Source organism: Salvelinus fontinalis, chromosome 13 (assembly GCF_029448725.1).
Source record: "Salvelinus fontinalis isolate EN_2023a chromosome 13, ASM2944872v1, whole genome shotgun sequence".
NCBI lineage: Eukaryota > Metazoa > Chordata > Actinopteri > Salmoniformes > Salmonidae > Salvelinus > Salvelinus fontinalis.
Genome location: NC_074677.1, coordinates 23,548,696 through 23,575,301, shown reverse-complemented (window position 1 = coordinate 23,575,301; position 26,606 = coordinate 23,548,696). Strand labels below are relative to the sequence as shown.

Here is a 26,606-nt window from a genome sequence, read left to right as displayed (position 1 = left end):
TAATGCGACTATCCCCGATGCTCCTTCATTTTCCCCTGTCCCGCTACAACGATTCTCCCTGCAGGCAGTCACTAAGTCTGAGGTGCTAAAGGATCTCCTTAAACTTGACCCCAAAAAAACATTGGGGTCAGATGGTTTAGACCCTTTCTTCTTTAAGGTTGCTGCCTCTATAATCGCCAAGCCTATCTCTGACATTTTTAACCTGTCTCTCCTCTCTGGGGAGATTCCCATTGCTTGGAAGGCAGCCATGGTTCATCCTTCATTTAAAGGGGAGATCAAGCTGATCCAAACTGTTATAGGCCTATTTCTATTTTGCCCCGTTTAACAAAAGTGGTGGAAAAACTGGTCAATAATTAACTGACTGGCTTTCTTGATGTCTATAGTATTCTCTCTGGTATGGAATCTGGTTTCCGCTCAGGTTATGGATGTGTCACTGCAACGTTAAAGGTCCTCAATGATGCCACCATTGCCCTTAATTCTAAGCAATATTGTGCTGTTTTTTTATTGACTTGGCCAAAGCTTTTGGTACGGTAGACCATTCCATTGTTATGGGCCGACTAAGGAGTATTGGTGTCTCTGAGGGGTCTTTGGCCTGGTTTGCTAATTACCTCTCTCAAAGAGTGCAGTGTATAAAATCAGAATATCGGCTGTCTCAGCCAATGCCTGTCACCAAGGGTGTACCCCAAGGCTCGATCCTAGGCCACACACTCTTCTCAATTTACATCAATAACATAGTTCAGGTAGTAGGATACAGAAAATAAGTTCATATTAATTTTTAAACAACACAATAGTAATGTTTTAACTTAGGAAGAGTTCAGAAATCAACATTTGGAGGAACAACCCTGATTTTCAATCACAGCTTTCATCTGTCTTGGCATGCCCTCCACCAGTCTTTCACATTGATGTTGGGTGACTTTATGCCACTCCTGGCGCAAAAATTTAAGCAGCTCGGCTTTGTTTGATGGCTTGTGACCATCCATCTTCCTCTTGATCACATTCCCAAGGTTTTCAATGGGGTTCAGGTCTGGAGATTGGGCTGGCCATGACAGGGTTTTGATCTGGTGGTCCTCCATCCACACCTTGATTGACCTGGCTGTGTGTGGCATGGAGCATTGTCCTACTGGAAAAAACAATCCTCATAGCTGGGGAACATTGTCAGAGCAGAAGGAAGCAAGTTTTCTTCCAGGACAACCTTGTGGCTTGATTCATGCGTCCTTCACAAAGACAAATCTGCCCAATTCCAGCCTTGCTGAAGCACCCCCAGATCATCACCGATCCTCCACCAAATCTCACATTGGGTGCGAGACACTGTGGCATGTAGGCCTCTCCAGGTCTCACACCCACTGTGAAATTTGGTGGAGGATCGCATGAAAGCTGTGATTGAAAATCAGGGTTATTTCACCAAATATTGATTTCTGAACTCTTCCTAAGTTAAAACATTAGTATTGTGTTGTTTAAAAATGTATATGAACTTATTTTCTTTGCATTATTCGAGGTCTGACAACACTGCATCTTTTTTGTTATTTTGACCAGTTGTCATTTTCTGCAAATAAATGCTCCAAATTACAACATTTTTATTTGGAATTTGGGAGAATGTTGTCAGTAGTTTACATAATAAAACAAAAATCTTCATTTTACCAAAACACATACCAAGAAATAGTAAAACCAGAGAAACTGATAATTTTGTAGTGGTCTCTTAATTTTTATATAATATACAGTGCCAGTCAAAAGTTTGGACACTCCTACTCATTCCATGGTTTTTCTTATTTTTTTTTCTATTTTCTACATTGTTGAATAATAGTGAAGACATCAAAACTATGAAATAACACATATGGAATCATGTAGCAACCAAAAATGTGTAAAACAAATCAAGTCTTAAAGTAATGATGGACTGTCGATTCTCTTTGCTTATTTGAGCTGTTCTTGCCATAATATGGACTTGTTATTTTACCAAATAGGGATATCTTCTGTATACCAACCTTGTAACAACACAACTGATTGGCTCAAACGCAGTAAGAAGGGAAGAAATTCCACAAATTAACTTTTAACAAGGCACTCCTGTTAATTGAAATGGATTTCATGTGACTACCTCATGAAGCTGGTTGAGAGAATGCCAGGAGTGTGCAATGCTGTGATCAAGGCAAAGAGTGGCTACTTTGAAGAATCTCAAATATAAAATATATTTTGATTTGTTACACACATTTTTGGTTCTTACATGATTCCATATGTTATTTCACAGTTGTGATGTCTTCACTATTATTCTACAATGTAGACAATTGTAAAAATAAAGAAAAACCCTTGAATGAGTAGTTGTGTCCAAACTTTTGACTGGTACTGATATATATATTATAGGCTACAGTAGGCTACTACAATAAATAAACTTTCCAGTGACACACTGACTCACCAAATGATGAAGATGAAGCCATAGGCTACTCACCGATGATGGCCGATGTGCTCGTCGTTGATAATCTCAAGATAAGCTTTGTAAAACAGTGCTGCTGCTGTTCATTCAAAATTGGGAGTTGTTGAGAATGTATTTCTCTATTGGTTCTACAGAGAGATTAGTCTTCTGTTTTCAGCAGTAGGCATTTGCTTTCCAAACTATATGTTTTTATTCACAATTGTATTTAGAAATTTGCAAAAGGCAAACTGACAGCCGCAACCAACTAAAGTAAAATAATCCATAGTTCCCATTCAAGTCAGGACTGGCAGCCATCACTAGTGTACCCATTAACAGTCAAATTGACGGTAAGAGGTTCCAAAACCCTTCTATGGATTATGTATATGGCCACAACACATTTGGTGCACATAGGAATACCGGTAACTGACAAAATTAAGACAACACTTGAGTAAATGAGGGATACAAATGATATGTTTTGGTGTGGGGTAAATTTTCCTGGCATTGTTTAGGTCCACTTGTAGAATCTATGACAAGGCACATTGAAGCTGTTCTGGCAGCTTGGTGGCCCAACACACTTTAAGACACTTTATGTTGGTGTTTTCTTTATTTTGGCAGTTAGGCCTACTTGTATGTGCTTGTGATAAAACATACTCTGTGGCTAAATTATGTTCTCTGGTGTACTTTGAACATTGAGAGTGGGCCCTATTGCCTCATCATCTTAAAGCTGATCTCACTAAGTGTGTACATGATACCAGTGGTGTAAAGTACTTAAGTAAAAATACTTTAAAGTACTACTTAAGTAGTTTTTGGGGGTATCTGTACTTCACTATTTACATTGTTTGACAACTTTTACTTTTACTTGTACTCCACTACATTCCTAAAGAAAATAATATACTTTTTACACCGTACATTTTCCCTGACACACAAAAGTACACGTTACATTTCGAATGCTTAGCAGGACAGGAAAATTGTCCAATTCACACGCTTATCAAGAGAACATCCCTGGTCATCCATAATGTCTTGGTCATCCCTACTGCCTTGGTCATCCCTACTGCCCCTGATCTGGCGGACTCACTAAACACAAATGCTTTGTTTGTAAATGATGTCTTTGGAGTGTGCCCCTGGCTGGCAGTAAAAAAACAAAAAATGTCATTGTGCCATCTGGTTTGCTTAAAATAAGGAATGTGAAATGATTTATACTTTTACTTTGACTAAGTATATTTTAGCAATAACATTTACTTTTAATAATTAAGTATATTTAAAACCAAATACTTTTAGACTTTTACTCCAGTAATATTTTACTGGGTGACTTTCACTTTTACTTGAGTCATTTTATATTAAGGTATCTTTACTTTTACTCAAGTATGACATTTGGGTACTTTTTCCACCACTGCATGATAGTGGTTCTGTGTTTCATCTGTCAATAGAATTTACAACTTACTTGTATGAGCTGCCAATTGTAACTTCCTGTTTTAATTGCCTGTTTAGCGCATCTAACGCCGCCCTGCCTCTGGCCCCTGCCGCGTCTTCTCGCTCCACTTTGATGCTAACTTTCTTTTCACCATCCTCCTCTGCAGTTTGGTTATTTTTACTCCCTCCCAGAATTTCTTTCTCTTGCACTTTGTCAGCAATTTCGCTTTTCTCCACCCCACTGTCAACTTCCGCGTGTGCATGGTAGTGTTTGGACCTATCCTGGACACAGTCACCGCCGATGGAGATGGAGGGATTGGGCCTGGCAATCCAAGGATGGTCGTCCCTTTTCTGAATGGGCCATGGCTTGAAATCCTTCTGATATTGTGTCTTGTTGTTAAAAGGGGTCTCGGGAGTATGATATTCATTCTTAGGTTTACAGCTTGGCTCAGGGCGCACTTTCCAGTGCTTAAAGTCTTGGCGCATTACAGAACCACATGCGCGCTCCTCAGACACAGCGGTTCCCGTTGCGAGGTGCTCACAAGCGGCTACCGCCTTGTCCTCGTGAGCGGGTTGAGTTTCTATGGCGACCGCGCTTGCCTGTGCCTGGTGATGCGGCTGTTTTTGTTGGTGCTGCTGTTGAAGATGCTGCATCTCCGAGACGTCGTACCTGGTGAAAACCAATGGCACCGAAATGTCCCCCTTGTCCAGCTGGTTCCAGAAGCGGGCCATGCAGCACGCCCTGGTGATGCAGGGCCACGCCATGATGTCGGCTTTAGCTCAGTTCCTGCGCACGATACAATGGCACTCTCTGTCTCTCCTAGGCTATTGATGAGCACCAATGTTCTGTTAAAGGAACAAATTGAGGAACAAAATGTCCGAGTTGTTGAATGGTGCAAGATACGATGTTTAGCGAAAATAGAGGAATTATACATCCATGATTCAAATATTACGAATACAGAGATTGGATGCTTAATTAGCGTTATTACAACTCCCCTCTCGCTGTTTTCCCTTTGCGCTGCTCTCAGCTCTGCTCGTTCTGTCCTGTCATGCACATTGCTCTATGATAGTGCACTGCAAGGAAAATCGGTCCCGCCTGCGCGCTCAGCATCCCCCCCCATGAGAGGATGCTTAGAATTGGAGCAGAGAAATATCACCTGGCATCGTCATCATCATGCATCATGCAATGTCTGCAGTGGGAGGAGAGACGTTTTGATGCCTCAACCCATTCCATTATAGTTTTATGTCGCCATACTTCTATACGATCCTGTGTTTATGTATTGCTAGCATTTAATAAAACATGAGAGGTTGATGGTTTGCTTTATAGCATATCAAATAGGACATCAATTGAACAGTGGCCAATACTGCAATTGGATCTAGAAAGGTTTAGGAGCAGAAATCAGAAATTCAGACATATTTCATGTGTGTATGTGTCATTGTATGGAGGCTTTGGAGTAAGTGATAGCAGAGCAGTTGGCTTTGTGATCAGGGGTCTTGCCTCTGTTTAACAACAGAGGACAGATGGTGATTTCTGCACTGAAGTAGACAATGCCTACTCATTATACACAATCAAGACTAGCGCCACACTGAGCATCTGAAAACATTTGCACATAATGATGGGAAACACTAATTACTAATTCCGTATTAGTTTTCACTCTGTTATTACTGTAATTCTAGATGCATAAAACAAGTTATTTTAAGGTAAAGCTGCAAGATCATTCATTCATTGCCTAGCAAAAATCCTGGAATCATTGATTAATACTCAGTTTAGATCCCCCATTGATCTTGTAAATATCTGGGCATCTGGATTGACGAAAAGCTATCTTTTAAAAATAGTATAAAATTAAAAAATATATATATAAAGTTGGGTTTCTTCTGTAAGAATAGGGCTTGCTTTTCATGAAATAGTAGAAAACAGATCATTCAGTTTACATTTATTCCTGTTATAGACTATGGAGATATTATATACATGAATGCAGCTACCAGTGTTTTGAAGCCTTTGGACACAATTTATCACAGCACCCTTTGTTTTATAACGTCCGACAGTTTTGACACTCACCACTGCACCCTTTATCATTACGTTGTTTGGACCTCGCTACAAACACACAGGTCACTTCATAATTCTGTTTTTGTTATAAAGCCTTTCATAATAAACTACCAATTTACTTAACATCATTGTTGAAATATAGAAAGTCGGAATACAACACTAGGTCACAGGTTTGGATAATGCTGGAGACTCCACGTGTATCCACAGAGTGGATTTTTCCCATCAGGTTGAATAATCTCCAAGTAACGTTTCATTTGATATGCTGCTGTCTCTGGGTCAGTTTAGGAGAAAGGGATTTTCATATTTATAAATGTATTTGTTTTGTTTGATTGTTTGTGTATATAATATTTGCTGTTTATTTAATTTTGTGTTTTAAATTGTGTATCATTTTCTTTTCTTTATTGTTCCCAGGGTATATTTGCAAATGAGACCCAGGTCTCAATGTGTTTTTTCCCTGGTTAAATAAAAGTTAATACATTATTGTCCAATGCTGCAATTTTCACTTTCAGGAAATTAGATTGCATAAAATTCTTTGAATTGCTTGTGAGAACACACAATTAAAGAATGGTATTGTCACTGACCTTCTGGTATTTATAAGATAGGTTATTAGTGTCACTTTAAATAGATTTCCTCAAGATTATGATAGATGCCAGATTTCCATCTGTTTACGGCCTAGTTAGATAGCCCCAAATAATCAATATGACGTGAAAGGGAAAAGTCACAATCAGTAATAAACAATCTAAACAGGTTAATTAACACAAAAATATTGATAACACCGTGGGCTTATCAATCAGTATGTGTGTGTGTTCAGCTATACATCACCCCTATTAACTTGTTAGATTTATTTAATTATATTTTTATTTATTTAACAAGGCAAGTCAGTTAAGAACAAATTCTTATTTACAATGGCAGCCTACCCCAGCCAAACCCAGACAACGCTGGGCCAATTGTGCACCACCCTATGGGACTCCTAATCACAGCCAGTTGTGATACAGCCTGGAATCGAACCAGAGTCTGTAGTGACCCCTCCAATATAGCGTTTTTTACCCTTGTGACTGACACAGTCAATTAGCACGGAAAGCTAGCAAAGTGGCGCGAAGCTCTCCTTCCTGAACAAACGCAGACAAAGCAACACGCCTAACGTCCCGAAAAAAATTCAATAATCTAATTAAACTATATTGAAAAAACATACTTTACGATGATACTGTCACATGTATCAAATAAAATCAAAGCCGGAGATATTATTCGTCTATAACGACAGCTTTACAGAAGGCAATACCAGGTCCCTTCTCGCGCGTTCCAGAAAACAGGAAATTGGGGTCACGTCATGCCAAGAGCTTTTATTCGACCTCAGATCATGTTATACACTCCATTTCTTCTCTCACTGCCTGTTGACATCTAGTGGAAGGCGTATGAAGTGCATGTATACTAATAAATATCAAGCACATTTATAAGCAGGCCCTAGAACAGAGCATCGATTTCAGATTTTCCACTTCCTGTCAGGAAGTTTGCTGCAAAAGGAGTTCTGTTTTACTCACAGATATAATTCAAACGGTTTTAGAAACTAGAGAGTGTTTTCTATCCAATAGTAATAATAATATGCATATTGTACGAGCAAGAATTGAGTACGAGGCCGTTTGAAATAGGCACCTTTTATCCAGGCTACTCAATACTGCCCCTGCAGCCCAAACAGGTTAATGTGTGAAAGTTAAATATTTCTCAAAAATATTTTTTGAATTTCGCGCTCTGCCTTTTCAGTGGAATGTGGGAGGAGTTAGCGGAACCCCGGGGCTAGACAGGTTAAATGGTTGTGTTTTCTGAACACAACGCGCAACCCAAATGGCGTTTTTTTGTTATAAAAGTAATATTTATCGAACAAAAAGAACATTTATTGTGTAACTGGGAGTCTCATGAGTGCAAACATCCGAAGATTATCAAAGGAAAGCGATTAATTTTATTGCTTTTCTGACTTTCGTGACCATGCTAATTTGGGGCTAGCTGTTCTAGCATTGATTGATACACTCACAAAAGCTTGGATTGCTTTCGCTGTAAAGCATATTTTCAAAATCTGACACGATAGGTGGATTAACAACAAGCTAAGCTGTGTTTTGGTATATTTTACTTGTGATTGCATGATTATAAATATTTTTAGTAATATTTTGCGCCCTGCAATTCAGCGGTTGTTTAGGAAAATGATCCCGCTAAAGGGATCCGTAGCGCAGAGAGGTTATGCTCTTTGACATTTGTTGTAGAGATAATGTTATGAAGAAAAGGTTAATGTAATAATTTGTCATATAGTCAATGCTTGTCTAGATTTCCCGAAACAGAAATTAATTGAACTAAACTGTTGTTCTGATCTACCGTAATTTCCGGACTATAAGCCGCTACTTTTTTCCCACGCTATGAACCTTGCGCTTTATACAATGACGCAGCTAATTTATGGATTTTTCCCGCTTTCACAAATTCATGCAGCCAAAAAACTGAGCACCGTCACATAATGTGAAGTAAATCGAGCGCGCTCAAACTTTCCATCATTCTGATTACGGTAGTCATTTTGTCACCCTCATCATGGCAAAGACACGGAGAAATGCATATGATGCAGCTTTCAATTTGAAGGCGATCGATCTGGCTGTTTGAAAAGTAAATAGAGCTGCTGCACGGGAGCTTGGCCTTAATGAGTCGATGATAAGACGTTGGAAACAGCAGCGTGAGAAACTGACTTAGTGCAAAAAGACAACAAAAGCTTTCAGAGGAAAGAAAAGCAGATGGCCCGAACTAGAAAATGAGGCTTGGATGACAAGTGGGGAGAAATCCTTCACTAAAACAGGCCGCATGCGAAGAGCGACTTATGGTCAAGTCTGCCAGTGGGTCCTGACAGCGTGGAGCTGCTGCGTATTGAAGAGGGCAGCATAAGCTCAGCGGGGAATTTGCCTCCGGATGAAAGTGAGGAGAGCACAATGAAAACGATCCAACATCGGATGAAGCAATTCTGAGGCTATTCAACTCCGACACCAAAGGAGATGACTTCAGTGGTTTCAGTGCACAGGAGGAAGATAGTGACCAAGGACTTTCTTGGTAGGCTACTGTTTACTGCTATTTAAAAAAAAAAATGTTACAAGCCTGTTTCGTTAAAGCCTATTTATTTTTGTTACAAGACGTGTTTCGTTAAAGCCTATTTATTTTTGTTACAAGCCGTGTTTCGTTTAAAGGCTGTGTAAAGTTCATTTGTTTCAATGTACCGGTAGGCACCTGCGGCTTATAGACACGTGCGGCTTATTTATGTACAAAATACATTTTTTTTTTTTATTCAGTGGGTGCGGCTTATATTCAGGTGCGCTTAATAGTCCAGCAATTACGGTATGCTTTATTGAGGTTATCATGGAAGGTGATGTCAGATTGTGTCTTAATGCATGGTTGGAATAATTTGACCACAAACAGTGTGTGTGAACCTCAAAACCCCCCCTAACCATCTGAAGAAAGAGCGACAAAGACATGCAATGCGACAGTGACTTTTAACACTTCTGAGTCCGAGCCATAAACCTGGGTGCGGGCGGCAGTAGTGCTGAGAGCTGGTGTGGAGTGAATGTGGAGAGAGAGAATGGCTCAGGTGAGAGACTCGTGTATGTGGGAGAAACGGATTAATCTACTTGGATATTGAAATCAGGACATTATCAAGGGTCATCAAATAGGACAGGCAAGAGTTACATGAGCCGTTGGGAAGATGAACTGTAAACAATATCTGAAAAAGACACGCTAGAATGATAAGTGCCAGGAGAAGGACAGGGGGGGTGGTCTACACACCAGAGGTGTGGACTCGAGTCACATGACTTGGACTCGAGTCAGACTCGAGTCACAAATATAATAACTTGCAACTCGACTTTGACTTTAACACCAATGACTCGTGACTTAACTTGGACTTGAGTCTTTTGACTCGAACTGACTTAATACCGTCCCCAAGTCGAAATATAAAAAATGATGCTGTTAAAAAAGTGTGCGGCACATCAACTCTTCATTTAATGGATTACAGTTTGAATCAGACAGCAGCCAATCAAATTGTGCCAGCTGAGAAAAAGTTGCGCGTGGCAGTGCAGAGGAACATCGGTGGGTGAATTCAGATGGAGCCCATTGAAAGATGATACCCCAAATCCTTATTTTAGGATACAAAGACTATGCTGTAGTCAACAAAAAACAGATTGCAAAACATGCGGTAAGAAAATAACAGACAGAGGCGCAACAACTTCCAACTTTGTTCGACATTTGAAGCTGCACAAAGAACGGTAAGTCGTGGCTAATATAGCTGACAGCTATATATAACTTTGCTAGTGTAGCATGTAGGCTAATTTAACAATAAATCAATGAGCCTCCACACTGTCAGTCAGTGCGGGAATGTGATAATTTCACCCAAGATTGAGCTACAACTGGCTAGGCAATTGGTAGCCTAAATTCTGCATGATGTTACTGCTGTTCCTAAAACCATTGACATACATTAGCCCACTGTAACCTCACAGAGAGGGTGTGTGTGTGTGTGTGTGTGTGTGTGTGTGTGTGTGTGTGTTAAGGTTGGGCGATTGTGTACAAGCCTACATTGCACGATTGCGCCCCATAACAATCCTCGATAGCCGATCACTATGGGGGGGGGGGGTCTTTCTCATGGCTACCCATGTATTTCCATGGAAATATAAAGTTTATTTGGAAAGTAATACATATATATTTTTAAAAGCATTCATGATTTGCGTAAATGTATTATACTAACTATTACTCTTGTTAAAAATATGAAATGGTATTACATTTGGTGAAGAGCACATTATGACTTGTTTAGGACTCAAAACTCAAAGTTTAGGACTTGAGACTTGTCGGTCTTGACTTGAGACTTACTTGTCTCAAGCCCACCTTTGCTACACACTGCAAACAATTTAGACTAAGGATGCATTAAGATACTGATCTTTCATTACCAGGCCACACGTGACAGGAAAACAGGGACAAAGGGGGCCTGTAATGGGGAGTTATTCCCAGCAATAAAAGGTTTTGTTTATAAATGTATGTTCTAACAGGGATGATGTGTGATAAATTTAGAAGCTGGAATTCAAGTCCTAGACTCAAAGTAAGCACGAAGGACTGTCCTTCTAAATTTGGGTTGGATAATTTATAAAATGTTTTAGATTTGAATACAGCGAGAGAGAGTTTCTCCAGAACAGTGAGGGGTCTGACAGGGAGGTTGTTTGTTAGAGAAATCACTGGATGATAGCTTGGGTAAACCATGAAGTTTTTTTTATGTTCTCTTTTGTTTTACCATGTCATCAGAATTATGTTGGTTGCATCAATGAGTGGTGTGAAGTTAATAAACACCTACTTTTTTCTCTTTCCTTTTCAAGTCAATATGTTTTTAGGTTTTGTGGAAAATAATTGTTCCAGAGGAGGGACTGATGTGTATTGACTAATTCATTTGAGACTGTTTTAGTATATTTATAACTGAGAAGTGCATTAGGAGTAATGACTAGTATGTAATGGGTCAGATGGGATGATACATGTGCAAATGTATCTGTAGCAGGAGGCGAGGTGTTTGAGACAGAATGTTTACATAGGGCTGTTAAGTGGGATGGAACGTGACTGCAATGAAGATCTGTGGGGGCTCATAAATTAAGGTTGTGGTGATGGTGGAGTATCATTCCCAGAGACTGTATATTGTTACAGGAGATAGCTGTCCTCCCTATCCTATGAGCTAACTGTCCACAATATAGGGATTTAATGAAGTTAAATGGAACATTACACATACCCAGATCATGCTGAGAGGAGAAGAGATAGTGGTGGAATTTCAGACACTATGGTAAACTTTCAAGAAACCTGTGACTCAGAATTTTGTTAGGTTGGATATTCTTCCAACTCATTAATTTCTTTCCCAATTTCTAACAGCCGGCGAACACTTGACAGATTACATACAGGAGTTATTCTCACGGTAGTCGCTGTAGGGACCGTAATTGAAGGATGCTATAGGCATGGGCCATGTTAGTAGTAGCAGGGGTTACTTTAGTAGCATTATTGGGATATCAGTTTATAAGGACTCGTGCTACATGGATTGGTAACTGGTAACTGGGAGACCAATGGGAGTACAGGGGAGGCTGTTATTCAAATGTCACAAATTAGTAATCTTGCCATAACAGGAGAGTGTTGTCAGGAAATGACTCATGTGTTGCAGTGTATATATCCTCAGGTGAAAGCAGAGATAACCAAGGGTATGGGCTGAATTCTGGAGATGTGTACATCTGTACATCAAGATACACCAGGCGGGGGGTGTTGGGACAGTGTTGGTGTGGTCCACACACAGTACTCCTTACAGCACATGTAGCGGTAAAGATCGTCATGTCTCTCCTAGGTGGGTGCATAGTTCTCATGCGAAGCAAGGTCCAGCTGCATAATGGGTGAGCTTGAAGACTCCATGACTTAGGAAACAGAGCGAAAGAGAGAAACTAAATTCCACTGTAAGATATGCAGATGGGGGGGGTCTGGGAGCTACGTTAAACATCATAGTTGGGTTGGGGTTAGCTGCTTTATTGGTTAATGCATCATATGAAAGAGGATAGATGTTGGGGTAATTGTACTCGAAACAAAATGTTGAAGGCATTGATGTGAAAGCATATACAGTGCTGAGTTACCTCAAGAGGATGTAGGGTTGTGGCAACGGAGGAGATGAGGAACAAAGTGAAAATGACATGACTTGGGAACACCTCTTGGAACCTGGGGCCGAAAGGGGAAGACTGGGCGAAAGCATGAGGAGGCTTTTTAGGACTTTCATTTGAGTGGAATCCAGCAGAAAAGTATCCTGGATGCATAGAGTCAGGTGAAGAGAGAGTGGGAATTGTCATGGTCTCAGACTTGAATATATATTTGTGCATATCTTATCACATTGTTAATACTGTTATGTTTTGTGTGTCTTTTTGTTGCTTTCCAAGTCTTATGATATCACTCACAGGGACTAGAAGGAGAAAGTGGAGAAACTAAAAGCCGCTCCAGCTGACATGAAGCAAGCCAGCAGATGCAGCTGGAATGGCATTTTGTTGTGTGATGAGAGATGGAAATAAAATTGTGTATGGTGTGATCATAGAACAGAGGCAATACATTTCTGAGTTGGTAAACCTCACAGTGAATGTTTTGTCATCATTGTTTGTTCAGTTATAATATTTTTTTTGTTTTTTAATTCATGTTTTATTATCAGTGTTTGTCTATTTATAAGTAATTTCCAAGTTTATGTAAGTTGAACAGTAGGAAGCTATTGTTCAAGAGGAGGGTTTTGAGAATATGAAATATACTTATTCATGTCACTGATGGAGTGGTAAGGTTTAGAGGATCTACACCAGAAGTTAAGGGTTATAGGAGGAAGGTATATAGTGGGTGCAACTAAGCTTGGAATGTGTTGAGTGCAGGGAAGTGATTACATGTGGCAGGCACTGATAAGGGGAAAGAGCCATCGATTAGTGATGAAGGGGGGTTGAGGTCAGGTCAGGTCACCTTAATGGAGAAAGAGAAGTTTATGGCCTGTATCACTAGTGTCCTGCCTAGCAGTAAAGAACAATGCTTGTACAGATGGGTAGGAGGAGACTCTGCCTATGAGGAACGGTTAAATATCAGTGCTTGTGTGAAAATGAATTTTGTCTGAATCCAGCTGTATTGGCCTTTTTAGAAGAATTAAACTTGGTTAAGCTTCTCTAGTGTCCGTGAGCTATTTATTCTGAAAATTAGAACTTAACAACGTACACATGGATTTTGTGCCGTAGATATGTGGTGGAGTCGGGGCCTGAAGGCACACAGTGTGTTTGGAAATCTGTGAATGTATTGTAATGTTATTAAAGTTGTATAAACTTCCTTAATTTGGCTGTACCCCAGGAAGAGCTGCTGCCTTGGCAGCTAACGGGATACATAATAAATACAAATACAAATGACGAGAGAATATTTGGATTAACTGGTACCTGACACGGACATGGTGGTTAGCAGGAAGATCGGAGTACCATAAACCAGGAGGTTGGGAGTTCAAATCACATGTCTGGAAATGTTGAATAATAATTTATGTATACATGCACAATGTAATCATGCATGTCAAATGTGTGAGTTGAAAACACTGCATGTTAGAAGTACTGTGTGTGAGTATCCCTAACCTTGCCAACATACGAAGCACATTGCATGGATCAGTGGTTCACCAATCAGGACCTTGTTTGGCTCAGCAACAGTAACAATACAAATGTTCTTGTAAATACAATTGTTAGCTGGCCCAGTACCAGCAAGGTCAAAGGTCTTGAAGATAGAGAAATGGGTTGAGTAATTAATTCATGCATTAAAGGATTGCAGAGATAAGACGGTCAAATGTCAGTTGACTGTGGATAGAGAGGGAGAAAGGCAGACTTTGGACCCACTTCACTCACTCTTCTCCTCTCCCGGGTGTCCCAGACATAAGCCTCCTGTCTGCCTGCACTGCCAGCCTCTTCAGTCCCCACCATGAATATCCAGTTTGCCCCTACCGACCTGCCCCTAAGCAGAAGACTGCAGACGGCCTCGGTGCTACAGTGGGTCTTCTCCTTTCTGGGCCTGGGTGAGTCTGCCACTGTTCTGCTCTGTCCTGGGCTGTCTGTGTGTGCTGTGCAGCTGTGTTAGCTAGCCTTTCTTCCTCATTTCTTAACAAGTGGGGAGCCTTGTGTCCAGTTCTGTTTGCTTAATGGGTTGCTCGGTGTGGAGAAGTTGAAATTGAATTCGTTGAGAGTTTCCACTGCTGGCTGACTTCCATGTGCCCATGGAGTTGTGCCTGAAACAGAGCAAGGAACGATGCTTACACAAACACATGCATACAGAAGAAATTCCCTTATCCAACTCTTAAGTAACTCTTACATAACATGTGTTGGACAGTGGAGAGACTCCATGTGTGTAGCAATAGATTTGTCCATTAGGCCTTCCACACTTTTTATTATTTTTGAGATGGATTGGATACTGTGCATCAGTGGTACCTAGTGGACAAGAAGAAACACACGTCCTGGTATTCGTTTTTTATGACCACATGACCTGACAAGGAAAAACTCTGGGTCCTAGTTATTGGTCAATCTGTTCAGGTCACATGGTTAGGAAAAACTCATGGCTTGAGTTGTAGTACACTTCTCGGGTTTGCTTAGATCTCTCTCTCTACCCCTTTCTATCTCTCTATCCCTGTCCCTCTCCTGCTCACTGCTGCTCAGTATGTCAGCAGGTTAAGAGATGCAACCTAATAGTGCAGTGCCCATCACATGTCTGTCTGTGTGTGTGTGTGTGTGTGTGTGTGTGTGTGTGTGTGTGTGTGTGTGTGTGTGTGTATGTCTGTCTGTGTGTATTGGTTGTCTTCCTCCAGCTCCAAGCTGCATCGTGCTGTTCTTTGTGTTGATGTTCACTCGGTTCTGGCTGATCAGCGTGCTGTACGCCTGCTGGTGGTTCATCGACTGGGAAACACCATCCAAGGGGGGCAACAGGGTTCACTTCCTCTCCAATCTACGTGTCTGGGACTACATGAGGGACTACTTCCCTGTAAAGGTGGGATGACTTTACTGTGTTTACTGCACTCTTTTGTGAGTGTTTGTGACTATGTTTTTTTTGGGCTTCAATATAAGAGCAGTGGCCAGGTATGGATAGGCCCTATCTACAGCTGTTGCTGGTTGATGTCCCCATCTAGTGGTGATATATGGATTGTGTGTAGAGAAATACAAGTTCAGCTAAGAAATGTGAGTTGGTATTTGTTGCAATTTGATCATCATTAGTCTTATCCTAAGAACTTAGTCTCTCAAAGTCATACCAATACAATATGCTGTGTTATTGGATAGTGCAGTAAGAACTCCTGTTTTAAAGGATATACAAATCTTTGATTCTATTCTATGGAGCTTGGAGGCCTGTGAGCCTGCAATATCCTTCCGCTGAGATGGGTCCATGCTCTTGCCCTTGGTCAGAATGTACACTTTGGTCTGTACTGATAAGCATGTGAACATCAACAACAAAATGGCTCAGATGTGTATTTTCCCTTTCAGTTGCTATGCAGAGCTTTGTTATCTATAGTTTGTCTATTTGAAAGTCTCAATAGGGTCACATGAATTAGCATGAATTATCTTTGACATTGTTAAATCCATAATTGTTATTCTAATGGTATAGCTAGACCTATGTATTTATTAATTTGAAGTGAATGGTAGTGTTTCTTTTTAAGCTTCTATTGGTCATTGTAATCAATTGTTATTTTCAGATGACCTAGAAATCAGCCATAGACAATCATAAATGTATTGTTTACGTAAATTCAGTGATGCGTTTGGATCTCCAACGACAGCCTTAGTGAGACATACCAATGTAAACCTTCATTGTAAACATAGAATGACTTTTGATGCCATTGATAAAACATTCCTCAGATAGTTAATTTCAGAAAGAAAGCACCATGTAGAAATATGTTTAACCATTTATTAAACATTGAATAATGCAAGTCTTTCCGATATAAGCTCTGCTCGTTCAGGGTAGCTCACTGCCCAAGCAAAGCGTCAATATAAAATATCCAGCCTATTGGCAGTGAGCGCGGTAAACTATACCAATCCCCCCGGCAGGAACACAGAACCTAACAGGTGGATGCTGGGGTGGTGATGGGGGCAAACAGCCAGTGCATAGTAGCAGCAAGCGGCAGCAGGATGAGTGAGCAGACCCGGTCAGCTTAAATAGGCCGCCAAATAAGGTAGGTGTGATTGATATAAGCCTCTAATTTATGCCATCCCAGCTGATGCGGGGCACTCGGGTTTCTTTTCTGAATTGGCTCCGCTTAATTTCAGATAGAAAAGACATAGAAATACAGTACCAGTCAAAAGTTTGGGACGGCATATCGCTGCAGAATGCATGCTGGTCAGGTGTGCCTTGAATTCAAAATAAATCACAGACAGTGTCACCAGCAAAGCACCCCCATACCAACACACCTCCTCCTCAATGCTTCATAATGGGAACCACACAAGCGGGGATCATCCGTTCACCTACCCTGCATCACATAGACACAGCGGTTGTAACCAAAAATCTCAAATTTGGACTCATCAGACCAAAGGACAGATTTCCACCGGTCTAATGTCCATTGCTCGTATTTAAAGTCTCTTCTTATTATTGGTGTCCTTTAGTAATGGTTTCTTTGCAGCAAATCGACCATAAAGACCTGATTTACGCATTCTCCTCTGAACAGTTGATGTTGAGATGTGTCTGTTCCTTTAACTCTGTGAAGCATTTATTTGGGCTGCAATCTGAGGTGCAGTTAACTCTAATGAACTTATCCTCTGCAGCAGAGGTAACTCTGGGTCTTCCTTTCCTGTGGCAGTCTTCATGAGAACCAGTTTCATCATAGCGCTTGATGGTTTTTGCGACTGCACTTGAAGAAACTTGAAAAGTTCTTGAAATGTTCCGTATTGACTGACCTTCATGTCTTAAAGTAATGATGGACTGTCGTTTCTCTTTGCCTATTTGTGCTGTTCTTGCCATAATATGGACTATTTTACCAAATAGACCTATCTTCTGTATACCACCCAACCGTGTCACAACACAACTGATTGGGTCAAACGCATTAAGGAAAGACATTTCACAAATTAACTTTTAACAAGGCACACCTGTTAATTGAAATACATTTCAGGTGACTACCTCATTCAGCTGGTTGAGATAATGCCAAGAATGTGCAAAGCTGTCAAGGCAAAGGGCGGCTACTTTGAAGAATCTCAAATATATTTAGATTTGTTTAACACTTTTTAAGTTACTAAATTATTCCATGTGTTATTTCATAGTTTTGATGTCTTCACTATTATTCTACAATGTAGAAAATAGTAAAAATAAAGAAAAACCATGGAATAAGTAGGGGTGTCCAAACTTTTGACTGGTACTGTTTGCTTAACCATTTATTAAGCAATGAATAATGCAACTCTTGGCGCTATGCAAATAAGAATTTGTTCTTAACTGACTTGGCTAGTTAAATAAAGGTTAAATAAAAAAAATGAAAGGCTCTGCTCCTTCAGGATTGCTCCCTGCCCAAGCAAAGAGTCAATATTAAATAGCCTACAGTCAGTGAGCACTGTAAACTACACAATCCCCCAAAACAGCAGAACCTCACACCATCTGACTATGTGTAGCTACGGCAGAGTGCCGTTTAGATATGATCAAATAGACCAGCTAAAGTACATCTACTAGCGCAAGAACAAATACCATGTGAGAATGTTAACCATGTGTGGCATAAACTGAGCAACGTATGACTTCTATCCCTCATGACATAACGCTGGGTACCCTCGCTTGAGGCGAGCTTCATCTGCCTATCTTGCCAATGTAACAGTGTGAACCCAGCTGCCCTAGAGATGCATCGACAGGTGCACTCACTGATCAATACAAGTAGCCTGATCATCTGTTGGCCTACATAAAATATCTTCCATCTAACAAGCAACCTAAGCAATATGCACCCAGACAACCATCTGTAGCTATGCACTGAACTTTATTACGATACTGTAAGTGCCAAAGCAATGCTATTGACCGTTGGCTGAACCCAGTCATACCAAACTATAGTATAAAAGGCATGGAACTGGCAGATGAACTCATCACTTTTGGGCATCCAAAATCTCCTTGGCGTTTAATCTAATATAGCGTTCGTAGGAAGCAGAGGACTGACCCCTGTGATCGTCAGTGTGTATGCAGGGACAGATAGAGATGCCAATTAAGCAACGCTGATGCGAAATGAATGAGCTGTGTACAGTTCAAGAGATTGTCAACGCTGTGGGCTAAGGAGATGGAACCGTGATTATTACCAGTATCTCGTCATTTGTTTGCCAGCGTTGGTGAGGAATAATGGATCGCCCGGCGTGGTCAGTGGTCGCCATTGCAGGTAGCGTAACATGGAAGGGAGGACAGAAAGCAGCATAAGTTTGAGCAATGACAACAGCAGTAACTTTACCCATCCTATCAGTTTAAGAATGCTTTCCCAACACTGTAAACATATGAGTGGAGTGACCATAATTAAATCCGAGATCATGCAATGATTAAAGAGAAATTAATACGAAGCTTTAACTTCCTGACTGATGTCTTGAAGTTGTTTCAATATATCCACAATTTTCCTACATCATGATGCCATCTATTTTGTGAAGTGCACCAGTCCCTCCTGCAGCAAAGCACCCCCACAACATGATGCTGCCACCCACGTGCTTCACATTTGGGATGGTGTTCTTCAGCTTGCAAGTGTCCCCCTTTTTCCGCCAAACATAACGATGGGCATTATGGCCAAACAGTTTTATTTTTGTTTCATCAGACAAGAGGACATTTCTCTAAAAAGTACAATCTTTGTCCCCATGTGCTGTTGCAAACTGTAGTATGGCTTTTTTATGGCGGTTTTGGAGCAGTGGCTTCTTCCTTGCTGAGCGGCCTTTCAGGTTATGTCGATATGGGACTCGTTTTACTGTGGATATAGATCATTTTGTACCTGTTTCCTCCAGCATCTTCACAAGGTCCTTTGCTGTTGTTCTTTTGCATTTTTCGCACCAAAGTACGTTCATCTCTAGGAGACAGAACACGTCTCCTTCCTGAGCGGTATGACGGCTGCGTGATCCCATGGTGTTTATACTTGCGTACTATTGTTTGTACAGATGAACGTGGTACCTTCAGGCATTTAGAAATTGTCTACACTTTTTTTCTGTAAACTTCCGACTTCAACTGTAGCAATACTGTGGAACCTACATGAGTTCCGCCAATCTCAGAATCAATCAAACGTAACACCGTAGCAGCAGAGGATCAGAGTGAAGCCGGAATGTATTGAGAAGCAGTAGCACCGCAGATGCAGAATTCGGTGCCCAGAGCTAGCCCTCAGCACTGACGAAGGAACTAGAGCCGTGATGAGTTCCAGTATCTTGTCATTAGTTGCCAGCGTCAATGTTGAACAAGAGGTTCGCCAGGGGCTGCCCGTGCTCAGCATGCAGGCAACATAACATGAAAGAGGACAAAGCCGTGTTAGATCTGGCGGTGAAGATTTCAGTTCCATGCCAATTCTTTAATCTCGGGGTGTATGACAGTACGTTTAACATGTGAGAGTCCACAATGCAAACAGAACTTAAGAGATAATGCAAAAATAAAGCGGAGGAACATTTAGTGCATTTCAGACTGAAGAACCCATAAAGCCAGAGTAATGTAACCCAACACTGTTGCCTTAACGTGAACTCAAACATGTGCTACTGAGAGAGGAGAGATACTCTTTGATATGCATGTTCATTCCTTCTCCATAGGCCATGAAGTGTAGGCAGACATGGATCCTTGAGCAGACTGCATGCTGAAGGGTCCTGACGCCCAAAATGAACTGAATCACTGCTAACAGAGCATGATAAAGCTGCATTTGCCAGACTGAAATTGGAATAGAAAAGGCATACATGGTTATATTACAGAAGACATTGTACAGAGAGAAGAGCATACAGTAGACTGCTGCAGAGTGCACATGCCATCACATAGCATAAAACATACACATTACTAACAAACACCCAAAACCACAACTAAACGTTGGTACAGGTTATTTCGTAGCTACCTAAATAGCCTAATGTACTAATGAAATTGCTCAGCTGTAGCTGATGCATCTGCAGCGTGCACAGTGTGCACAGTGAGAGTGACCTGATAATCAACCTGGACCAACAATATAGTCTACCTGAGCTAAAGGCTAATGTATAACAGTATATACTGGTGAGCCATGAGAGAAGAATGAATGACCTGATGAAGAGAGAATAGACCCCATAGATAACTAGAATAAGGTTACATATAAGAGTGTCTGAAATAAGAACTAACAGACATTCCCCTGAGAGGCAATGAAGGCTTGATCACAAACACTGATCGCCAAGTGGGTGTTTAACAAGCCCACCGCATGCTAGGTAATGCTAGTATCAACACCCATCCAACACGGCTGAAACTATATCAAGGCTTGATTAGTCATCACACAGCGTCAGATTCCCCACTAAGGTCCAAGGTGATAACTCTTCTTCCTCATATTTCAAGTTATGGTTAGGCACTAGCATCCATTTTTAAAATGAGGCTGTACTTCTGTGAATATATGCTTAGTGATGGAAAGACCGAGTAATGTTCGATGTAACATGAAGATAACAAAAAGGGGAGTGAGGGGAGTGTGGCGAAGTCAGGTAGGAGACCTGCGCCAACTTCCCGGGCTTACCGTGGAGAGCGAGAGTACGGGCAGACACCGTGTTGTGCGGAAGAGCGCACGGAGTCTCCTGTACGTGTGCTTAGCCCGGTGCGGTACATTCCAGCTCCACGTATCGGCCGGGCTAGAGTGGGCATCGAGCCAGGTGCCATGATAGGTGCCATGAAGCCGGCTCAACACATCTGGTCTCCAGTGCGTCTCCTCGGGCCGGTGTACATGGCAGCAGCCTTACGTATGGTGTCCCCAGTTCGCCAGCACAGCCCAGTGCGGGCTATTCCACCTCGCCGCACTGGCCTGGCTACGGGGAGCATTAAACCAGGTAAGGTTGGGCAGGCTTGGTGCTTAAGAGCTCCTGTACGCCTTCACGGTCCGGTATATTCGGCGCCACCTTCCCGCCCCAGCCCAGTACCACCAGTGCCTACACCACGCACCAGGCTTCCTGTGCGTCTCCAGAACTCTGTTGCTCCTCCATGCACTCTCCCTATGGTGCGTGTCTCCAACCCAGTACCTCCAGTGCCGGTACCATGCCCAGCGCCGTCTGAGCTGCCTGCCTGCCCAGTGCCGTTTGAACTGCCTGCCTGCCCAGCGTCATCTGAGCCGCCTGTCTGTCCCGAGCGGTCAGAGCCGCCCGTCTGTCCCGAGCCGTCAGAGCCGCCAGCCAGTCAGGAGCCGCCAGAGCCGCCAGCCAGTCAGGAGCCGCCAGAGCCGCCAGCCAGTCAGGAGCCGCCAGAGCCGCCAGCCAGTCAGGAGCCGCCAGAGCCGCCAGCCAGTCAGGAGCCGCCAGAGCCGCCAGCCAGTCAGGAGCCGCCAGAGCCGCCAGCCAGTCAGGAGCCGCCAGAGCCGCCAGCCAGTCAGGAGCCGCCAGAGCCGCCAGCCAGTCAGGAGCCGCCAGAGCCGCCAGCCAGTCAGGAGCCGCCAGAGCCGCCAGCCAGTCAGGAGCCGCCAGAGCCGCCAGCCAGTCAGGAGCCGCCAGAGCCGCCAGCCAGTCAGGAGCCGCCAGAGCCGCCAGCCAGTCAGGAGCCGTCAGAGCCGTCAGCCAGTCATGAACTGCCTTCCAGTCATGAGCTGCCCTCCAGTCATGAGCTGCCCTCCAGTCATGAGCTGCCCTCCAGTCATGAGCTGCCCTCCAGTCATGAGCTGCCCTCCAGTCATGAGCTGCCCTCCAGTCATGAGCTGCCCTCCAGTCATGAGCTGCCCGCCAGTCATGAGCTGCCCGCCAGTCATGAGCTGCCCTCCAGTCATGAGCTGCCCTCCAGTCATGAGCTGCCCTCCAGTCATGAGCTGCCCTCCAGTCATGAGCTGCCCTCCAGTCATGAGCTGCCCTCCAGTCATGAGCTGCCTTCCAGTCATGAGCTGCCTTCCAGTCATGAGCTGCCTTCCAGTCATGAGCTGCCTTCCAGTCATGAGCTGCCCGCCAGTCATGAGCTGCCTCTCTGTCCGGAGCTGCCCTTCAGTCCGCAGTTGCCCCTCTGTCCTGAGCTACCTCTCTGTCCTGAGCTACCTCTCTGTCCTGAGCTGTCTCCTCTATCTAGGGGGGACTTTTGTGAAGGTTCCTAGACCAGGGTCGGGGGCGAGGGTTGCCACTCAAAGGGCGCTAAGGAGGGGGACAAAGACAATGGTGGAGTGGTGGCCTCGTCCCGCGCCGGAGCCACCACCGCGGACAGATGCCCACCCAGACCCTCCCCTTGAGTTTTAGGGGTGCGTTCGGAGTCCACACCTCAGGAGGGGGGTACTGTCACGTCCTGACCATAGTCCTTATGTGTTTTGCTTGTTTTAGTGTTGGTCAGGACGTGAGCTGGGTGGGCATTCTATGTTGTGTGTCTAGTTTGTCTGTTTCTGTGTTCAGCCTAATATGGTTCTCAATCAGAGGCAGCTGTCAATCGTTGTCCCTGATTGAGAATCATATATAGGTGGCTTGTTTTGTGTTGGGGATTTGTGGGTGGTTGTTGCCTGTGTCAGTGTTTGTGCCACACGGGACTGGGACGGTTGGTTCGTTTGTTGTTTTGTATTTTGTCTAGTTTTCGTGTTATTAAATCATGGAAACTTACCATGCTGTACATTGGTCCTCCGATCCTTCTCGCCTCTCCTCGTCCGATGAGGAGGACGACTTAGACTGCCGTTACAACCGCATTTAACCATGGTAAGGTGACTGGGAATATGGTAGAATACAAACAGAGTAGTCATTCCCTCCGCAAGGCAATCAAACAGGCAAAACGTCAGTATAGAGACAAAGTGGAGTCGCAACTCAATGGCTCAGACACGAGACGGATGTGGCAGGGTCTACAGACAATCACCGACTACAAAAGGAAAACCAGCCACGTCGCAGACACCGACGTCTTGCTTCCGGACAAGCTAAACACGTTCTTCGCCCGCTTTGAGGATAACACAGTACTACCGATGCAGCCAGCTACCAAGGACTGCGGGCTCTCCTCTATGGCCGACGTGAATAAGACTGTAAAAAGTGTTAACCCTCGCAAGGCTGCCGGCCCAGACGGCATCCCTAACCGCGTCCTCAGAGTCAGACCAGCTGGCTGGTGTGTTTACGGTCATATTCAATCTCTCCCTATCCCAGTCTGCTGTCCCCACATGCTTCAAGATGGCCACCATTGTTCCTGTACCCAAGAATGCAAAGGTAACTGAACTAAATGACTATCGCCCCGTAGCAGTCACTTCTGTCATCATGAAATGTTTTGAGACTAGTCAAGGATCATATCACCTCCACCTTACCTGTCACTCTAGACCCACTTCAATTTGCATACCACCCCAATAGGTCCACCGGCGATGCAATCGCCATCACACTGCACACTGCTCTATCCCATCTGGACAAGAGGAATACCTATGTAAGAATGCTGTTCATTAACTATAGCTCAGCATTCAACACCATAGTGCCCTCCAAGGTCAACATTAAGTTCGAGGCCCTGGGTCTGAATCCCGCCCTGTGCAATTGGGTCCTGGACTTCCTGACGGACTGCCCCTAGGTGGTGAAGGTAGGAAACAACATCTCCACTTCACTGATCCTCAACACAGGGTCCCCACAAGGGTGCGTGCTCAGCCCCCTCCTGTACTCCCTGTTCACCCATTACTGCGTGGCCAAACACGCCTCCAACTCAATCATCAAGTTTGCAGACGACACAACAGTAGTAGGCTTGATTACCAACAACGATGAGAGCCTACAGGGAGGAGGTGAGGGCTCTGGGAGTATGGTGACAGGAAAACTTCTCACTAAACGTCAACAAACAAAGGACATCAAGGACAACAACCACCTGAGCCACTGCCTGTTCACCTCGCTATCTTCCAGAAGACGAGGTCAGTACAGGTACATCAAAGCTGGGACCGAGACACTGAAAACAGCTTCTATTTCAAGGCCATCAGACTGTTAAATAGCCATCACTAGCACAGAGAGGCTGCTGCCTACATACACAGACTTAAAATCATTGGCCACTTTAATAAATGGAACACTAGTGACTTTAATAATGTTTACATATCTAGCATTACTCATCTCATATGTATATACTATCTACTGTATCTTAGTCTATGCCGCTCTGACATTGCTCATACATATATTTATATATTCTTAATTCCATTACTTAGATTTGTGTGTATTAGGTATTTGTTGTGAAATTGTTTGATATTACTTAGATATTGCTGCACTGTCGGAACTAGAATGACAAGCATTTCGCTACACTCGCATTAACATCTGCTAAACACATATACAGTATGTGACCAATAACATTTTATTTTATTTTACTTGAATGAAGTGATCTCTACAATAGCACACAATACAATTATTTATTATTTTTTAACTTTATTTAACTAGCCAAGTCAGTTAAAACCTGTTTGGGGTGCAAGCCCGAAATCGGACGAAAATGACAACAGCTGCAGGGCGCGAAATTCAAAATCTATTTTTTAAAAATATTTAACTTTTACACATTAACAAGTCCAATACAGCATTTGAAAGATAAACATCTTGTCAATCCAGCCAACATGTCCGATTTTTTTAAATGTTTTACAGAGAAAACACCACATATATTTATGTTAGCTCACCACCAAATACAAAAGTGGACAGACACGTATGGATATGATTATGAAGTATGAATTATGATTCAAGTAGCATGCACAAGCCAACCGAAATAAACTAAAACCAACCTAAAGAGCCCAGAAAAAACTACCTCAGATGACAGTCATATAACATGTTACACAATAAATCTATGTTTTGTTCATAAAAAGTGCATATTTTAGCTATAAATCAGTTTTACATTGATGCTACCCAAAAATGCTAACACATAGCTAGAGTCTGAATCCAGACGGGAGTAGCCAGAGAAAATACATACACCAACGTCGGCTACTAATTACACCTCATAAAACATTTCAGAAAAACATATGGTGGATAGCTAATGAAAGACAGATATCGTGTGAATAAAGCCAACATTTCCGATTTTTGAAGTGTTTTACAGCGAAAACACAATATATCGTTATATTAGCTAACAACATAAGCTAGCATAAGTCAGCACTAGCATTGGTCAAGCGCTAGCCTAGCACAGTTAGCCCAGTTAGCACAGCACAGCTCAACAGATATATGAAAAAGCATCCCAAATTGGGTCTTATCTTTGTTGATATTCCATCAGAATGTTGTAACGGGGTCCAATGTCCAGTAGAGTCTTTAGTTGGGTTCCAGAACGAATTATTTCCCTCTTTGGTTAGCAAGCACAATAGCATTGCGGCGCTACTCAGCGTTTCTTCAAAAAATTCTTCCGTCGTATCACATCTAAAGTCCAGAATAAATTGCAATAATATAATTAAAGTATATTGAAAAAACATACTTTAGGATGATTTTGTGACATGTATCAATTAATATCGTAGTCAGAGATCATATTCACCGTTATCTACCTTGTTCTAGAAGCCGAGACCAAATTCTGCTTCGTGCCCGGAATTTTTTTTTAACTGCGCAGGTCTCACAAGAAGGTGTGTTATTCAGTCCATGGACGAGATATTCGACTCCTTTCAATTCTCACTTCCGCATTACAGCCTGACGAAGGCGTGTGACGTGTTTCTATGGTCCCAAGTCAAAGGGCCTTTTATAGAGAAGGTCTTAAAGAGACACATCGCATTTTGGAAATCTCAATTCGGCTGGGAAAATGGCTGTAAAAATATTTCTGTTCGACTTAGAGAAACAATTCAAACCTTTTTTAGAAACTATAGACTGTTATCTATCCAACAGTAGTAAATATATGCATATTGGAAAATAAAAAGTTTCTTAGGAGGCCGTTTGAAAATGTGCACACATTTTCCAGTTTTTTCAATATTCAGCTTGCAGCCCAAACAGGTTAAGAACAAATTCTTATTTTCAAATATGGCCTAGGAACAGTGGGTGAACTGCCTTGTTGAGGGGCAGAACAAAAGTTTTTTTACCTTGTCAGCTCAGGGATTTGACCTTTCAAACTTTCGGTTACTAGTCCAACGCTCTAACCACTAGGCTACCTGCCACCACAATAGTCTATTATAGAATAAGAACAGTCACTAGAATAATACTACTAGAACGCAAGATGAACCGACAAGGAGGACCGCCTGGGTAAAAT

At 42.6% G+C, this 26,606-nt stretch overlaps 2 protein-coding genes across 7 annotated transcripts in view; one reads left to right on the top strand and one right to left on the bottom strand.

Moving 5' to 3' along the window:
* The window catches only part of LOC129868282 (microtubule-associated protein 6-like), a 29,743-nt gene extending 24,819 nt beyond the window's left edge, over positions 1–4,924 (bottom strand). For 3 of the 4 annotated variants that reach the window (XM_055942119.1, XM_055942117.1, XM_055942118.1), the window contains exon 1: positions 3,843–4,923. In XM_055942119.1, coding sequence (XP_055798094.1) covers positions 3,843–4,576 — 734 coding nt within the window. In that variant the 5' untranslated portion in view covers positions 4,577–4,923. Of the gene's footprint in view, positions 1–3,842 lie in introns of all 4 variants that reach the window. The other variant, XM_055942116.1, reaches the window with a different exon arrangement.
* Positions 4,925–8,219: 3,295 nt separating this feature from the next.
* LOC129868281 (2-acylglycerol O-acyltransferase 2-A-like) overlaps positions 8,220–26,606 on the top strand; it is a 44,057-nt gene continuing 25,670 nt past the window's right edge. Inside the window, exons 1-3 of one of the 3 annotated variants that reach the window (XM_055942114.1) lie at positions 8,220–8,933; positions 14,295–14,436; positions 15,220–15,398. In XM_055942114.1, coding sequence (XP_055798089.1) covers positions 14,343–14,436; positions 15,220–15,398 — 273 coding nt within the window. In that variant the 5' untranslated portion in view covers positions 8,220–8,933; positions 14,295–14,342. Of the gene's footprint in view, positions 8,934–9,687; positions 10,136–14,294; positions 15,399–26,606 lie in introns of those variants that run through there. The other 2 variants (XM_055942113.1, XM_055942112.1) reach the window with 2 other exon arrangements.